Source organism: Corvus cornix, chromosome 15 (assembly GCF_000738735.6).
Source record: "Corvus cornix cornix isolate S_Up_H32 chromosome 15, ASM73873v5, whole genome shotgun sequence".
NCBI classification, from domain to species: Eukaryota; Metazoa; Chordata; class Aves; order Passeriformes; family Corvidae; genus Corvus; species Corvus cornix.
Window position 1 is genome coordinate 3,880,305 of NC_046345.1, and position 5,385 is coordinate 3,885,689.

General features: G+C 50.3%; 1 protein-coding gene across 1 annotated transcript; it reads right to left on the bottom strand.

Moving 5' to 3' along the window:
- Positions 1-68: 68 nt before the first annotated feature.
- Positions 69-4,768, bottom strand: ERP29 (endoplasmic reticulum protein 29). Its single transcript, XM_039561366.1, has 3 exons — positions 4,614-4,768; positions 3,074-3,212; positions 69-1,829 (listed from the first exon to the last, which is right to left on the bottom strand). Exons 1-3 carry the CDS (start codon positions 4,731-4,733, stop codon positions 1,327-1,329), a joined length of 762 nt encoding a protein of 253 aa, XP_039417300.1. The 5' UTR covers positions 4,734-4,768; the 3' UTR covers positions 69-1,326.
- Positions 4,769-5,385: the final 617 nt, after the last annotated feature.

Genomic DNA, 5,385 nt, shown 5'->3' on the forward strand with positions numbered 1-5,385 from the left:
TCAGTCATAGCCTCCCCTCTGACCACGGAATCGGCAGTGGTTTCTCCATAAAGTGCTTTAAGCAGCTCTGAAGTGGAACTTGGTTTTTTTTTATTACAGCATTATTAATACATTTTATCTCGCAGCAACATCTGCTCCTTGTACCCACCCCAAGACTGAAAAGGCAGCAAAGCTCCCACAGGAATCAGTTTTGTTTAAAGCATACTTCTAAGGTAAAACTCACAGGTGTTTCTCTTTTCAGCTCTGTAACCCTGACCAGGGCTTCAGCACCTTCCAGAAGCATCCGAATTCCACAGAGTGTGAACTACAGTTTTGAGGATTGACCTGATCCTTGGGCCAGGCATCTCCTTTAAAATAACACAAATGAGGCGTCTAAGGACACAGATACTTCTGTTCCTATTACAAGACCTCATTATCAGATATTTAGAACTACTAAACACTGATGAGGCTTTAATTTGACAGTGCCAATTGCTTCTGGAGGCTAGAAGAACATTTTGTTCATGAAGCTTGGACAGATAAAACCCCTCTTCAGCTTTAAGAAAACTCATCCAAATTTACCTCTGAAAACGGAATTTTTTGCACAAACTGGTGAGACTGAGTGTAATAGCACCTCAAGGAGACTCTGTCCTTGCTCAGAACTCACATCACTCACTGTGTCAGGGTATAACAAAGGATTTCAGGAGAATATTTGATGAAACGGCTGCTCTGGACAGAAAATGAGGGGCAAGCTATGAACGGTCTTCACTGCCAGCATTTGGATGATACCCAAACCAAAGAGGGACAGAAGCCATGGAAGGAGAAGGCAGAAAAAGGAAGCTCTGCATCTCTTAGTCAACAACAGGTAAGAAAAAGACTTAGAGCCCAGCTAGTACAACACAAAGTGTGTGAGGGGTAGATTAACAAGCATAAAACCCAAAGATATTACGGACAGGGAAAGGTGGGGATGTAGAGGGCACCCAATCTGTACCTTTCCCAGCATGTAAGATGGTATGTGAGATTGAATTTTGTTATTTGTTAGCCAGGGAACAGCTGTAAAAACCACCAGGAATGAGCTTCCGGCCAATCTAGTGCTTTTTTTTTGTTGTCTGCTTTAACACTGTTATTGGAGAATATTACACAATACTGGTGGTCTTGCTCTTAGGTGATTTTTCCAACATTTAGAACACTGTGTTTTTAAGGAATGTCTTCCTCTCGATCTTCTAAACTGAGAATCCCAGAAGGAAATCTGCTGCCCTCTTGAAGTCAGCGGGAAGTTTGCTTGCATTAAGGAGAACTGGTTAGGACTCTTGACAATGTTTCACAGCTTGTACAGAGTTCTCCAACACATTAGAGCTCATCTTTTTCACTATTCTTCTTCAGGAAAGAAGCGAGGATATTGAGGCTTTTCTGGAGCTCCTCCTTCTTTCCATCACTCATCTTGTTCTTCTCGATCAGCTTTGTGATTCGGACGACTTCGTTAGCAGCAAACTCCTCTCCCTGCTCCAGGATCTTGCTCATAATTTTCAAGTATTGCTCCGCTGACTTCTTCTCGGTTTCTTTTGCTTTTCCTAAATTCTCCTGCCCCTTTTTCAGGAGGGCCTGGCGATCAGATTTCTCTGTGGTGCTCACAAATTTGCTGGCCAGCACATCATACTCCTTCAGGCAGCCTGGCATCCCCAGGTAGATGCCATTACTCTTCAGCCAGCGCTGAATAGCCCCAGCCTTGATTTCACCACCATAAAGTAAGGGATTGTCAAAGTCACCATCCTGGAACAAGTGAAAAACAGGGAACTTTTCCTTGTCCAGCTTGTACTTCTCCCCCAGCTCAGTGTTCAGTTTATCTCCATAATCTGTCAAGGGAAAACAAAACACAGAAAAGCACAGTTAATCAAAAATTAATTTAGGATTCCCTCCTACACAAATATTTGTAGCCAGCGCTTCAGCATGTCCTAATAACCTGTCTGCCAGGAAATCACAGAGCCATGGAAAGAGCCTGACCCACAAGGATCATTAAGTCCCACTTCCAGCCCTGCTCAGGACACCCCAAAATCCCACTCTGTGCCTGAGAGCATTGTCCAAATACTCGCTGAGCTCTGTCAGCCTTGGGGCCGTGACCATTCCCTGGGGAACCTGTTCCAAGGACATGCCACACACTGAAACACACAAAAACACCTCGTAAAATCATTTGTGCAAGGCAAAAATTCATTGGGTTTTCCAAAGAAAAAGACTGTAATGGTGCTTTGTTGTGACTGTGAGAATGTAAGACATTGGCAGGACCTTTCGTACAAACCCCGTCCTCCTTATGGGAAATCAATACCCTTTTTTCTCTTATTTTCCTCTATCCATTGATTTTATCTGATTTTACAGTTAAATAAGAGTTTTTCCTGTCTATGTGCAGAGAATTATTTGGTTCTGACAGCATGCCAAGCTACAAGACATTTACTCATCTTACATAAATCATATTTATTCTTGAGGACAGAAAACAAAAACATTTCAGTTATGCTACTTAAGAGAATTCCACATATGTTTAGAAATATCAGCGTGGGTAAAACTTCACAGTTTGATAATTAAGCCTAAATTCTTAATTCAACTTACAAAACCAGAGCATGTGAGGTGACAGTGATCTATTCTTCGCTCCTTTTCTCTTAAATCCAGTCACAATCACATCGAGTTAGAGCAGTGCACAGTGCAACAACCCCTTGCTGTGCTGCCCCAGAGATTGCTGCATGGAATTAATCACATTAAATATTCTTTGTCTGAGCAGGATTGGGCTAAAGTGTGATTCTTATAAGGTCTGTTGCTTGCACGTGGGACAAAAAGGTTTCTCTCAGCAAAGAAGAGAAAAAAAAAAGGCAAGAAGTGCTAGGGATGAGGAGGGTGGCAGCAGTTCAGCAGCGTGGGCTGACTCCTCATTACCCAGCCCAGATGGATAAGCAGCTCTCCCACGCACAGCCAGGCTCAGCCAGGGCAGGAGCTGCACTCTCACATCCATCCCTCACACCCCCAGAATTGCCTCAGAACCTGCAGGAATCACTGTGAAATTCATCCCCTCCTCACCAGCCCACACTGTCCCCCTGCACTCAGAGTTCCTCACCTGATATTCCCACTTCAGCCACCAGCAGATCCTCACTGGAGCCTGAGCTCTCTGCCAGCTTTTTGAACTCATCTTGTTTCTCGCCATAGGGATATTGTGTGTCAAACTTCACAAGGACAAACTTATGCTTTGGAATAACCTAAAGCAAGAAGAAAAAGGGAAAAAAAAAAAGACAAAGCTTGATCATTTCAGGTCTGAGCAATCTACAAGTCACAAAAGGTTGCTTTTGCTTGTCGTTTTTTTTCCAGTGCAATAAGGAGATGCAGAGGAGAATGGAAATTTTATATAATTATAATTTCAGAAATGACTCACTGTTGTGTGGAGGAAAGACTGAGCTTTGGGTGTCTGTTTTCCTGCACCAGATGATAAAGATAGCACCTGCTAGGTTTGGGGGATCTGATAATGCCTTTAATTATAAGATTTGCTTATTGTAATTCTGACTGGCATCTTGGAAGAAGATCAGCTAAAACATTTTCCAGTGGGACATGAAGAGGAGAGAGACCAAATGTACTGTCATTCTGAAGCATCCCAGTGTGAGAGCTGCACTCTTGGCTACGAGAGGAGGCACAGGGAGGCAGTGGAGATGCTGAAGGTGTTGTACTGGTTCAGGAAGTGGAGAATTCACACTTTGATTCATCTTCACTTCCATCTTGCTGTGCTCAAATGATGCCTTTTCCAATTAAGCTTGGCAATGGACTGTGTCACTCCTTGAGGGATTTTCCCCTCCTTGCAGGAGAAGACCTTGCAAAATCTTTTTGTTCTAGCGAACAGGTTCAGGTTGCACCACAGCTCCCCACCCACACAGCGCTCTGCCAGCCCTGCTCAGGCACTGCACAACACCTGTGTGCACAGCTGGCTGCAGGCTCCGTCCTGGGCCTGCCGAGCAGTCAGTGTCCTGGTGGGGAGAGCACAAGGCCCTGGGAAGATGCCTTCCTTACAAAGTGATTTAGTGAAGGGGAAAAAAAAACGGTGGGAAAAAAAAAGCCTGTTGCTGCTTGATGAACAAGTGAAACCACCCAAACAGCGCGCGCTCACGGCCCCGACTCTAACCCTGCACGGTCCTGCCCTCGCTCACCGGCACAGACAGCGCAGCACCGGCCCAGAGCGGCCCTCTGCTCGCTGCCCGAAGCTCGGGGGACCGGGCCGGCGCTGGCCGAGCACCCGCGGCTGCGGCCGGACCTCCCCACGCCGGTACCGCCGGGCCGGAGCGAGCCGGGCCGGACCGCGCGGCTCGGCTCCACTTGGACCGCTCCCATTGGCTGCCGGCCGCGGCCGCCGCGCTCCCATTGGCTGCCGGCCGCGGCCGCCGCGCTCCCATTGGCTGCGGCGCGGCCGCTCCGCCAGCGCCGAGCGCTCCCCGCGCCGGTGGCGGCAGCGGTGGCGGCCCCGCGCCCGCGGCCCCGCCGCACCCCCCGCGTTCCCCCCGCGCCCCGGCCCCTCGGGGCTGCCGCCGGCCGCGGGACACACGGCCCGGAGCGAACCCACGCCCAACCCCCTCCCGAGCGCTCCTCCAGCCCCGCCAGCGCCCGCCGCGCCGTACCTTGTAGAAGGTGATGGTGTCGAGCGGCACGGAGCCCTTGGTGTGCAGCGTGCTGCCGCCGGGCAGCACCAGGCCGAGCAGGCAGAGCAGCACCGAGCCGGCGGCGGCCGCCGCAGCCATGGCGGAGCGCGGAGGGAGCGGAGCTGCGGGGCCACGTGACGGCGCGACGGCCGCCGCCGGGGGCTCGCCCCGCCCCGCCGCCCGGGGAAGGGGCAGCGCGCACAGGAGCCCCGCGACCCCGGGGACAGCACGCGGGGCCGCCGCTGGTGCCGGTGAAATGAGGACAACAGAGCGGCTGAAGGCAGCGAAAGGGGAGGAGGCAGGATCGGGCCATGCGGAGCAGCTGTGGGGTGTACGTTTCTGTCCAGGTGGGCACTGCCGCAGCCCTCTCAAGCAGAGGTTTTTGTGCTGCCATGGGAGATCTCATGCACTGCCAGCCTGCACTTAGACTCAAGTGTGGACACAACGTGTCCTTATCATCAAAAGACTGGATGAAAAGCAAGCAAGCAATGCATAAAGAGCAGACTGACAGCTCATCAAGTAAAAGCACTGACCCATCCCCGCTCCCTCCCCCCAGCAGACATCATTCTGCACTTAATCCCCAGATGGAAAACAATGAGCATTTTCCCCTCTTTTTCCACCTTTCCTCTTTGCAGGGTCTGCTTGTCCTGCACCAGCGTAATCTGGCGTCACCATGGGTCTTACAAAGACAGTGCAGACGAGCACTTGATCGCATCCAGACCAGCCAGGCAGAAAAATGAGGCAACAATAC

Bases quoted from the DNA above. Each gene is read 5' to 3' on its own strand.
- ERP29 (XM_039561366.1), bottom strand. From the start codon at position 4,733: ATGGCTGCGGCGGCCGCCGCCGGCTCGGTGCTGCTCTGCCTGCTCGGC. The intron at 3,213-4,613 runs GTACGGCGCGGC...TTCTTGCTTTAG, and splicing joins ACACCATCACCTTCTACAAG to GTTATTCCAAAGCATAAGTT. The intron at 1,830-3,073 runs GTGAGGAACTCT...TTCCCTTGACAG, and splicing joins GGCTGAAGTGGGAATATCAG to ATTATGGAGATAAACTGAAC.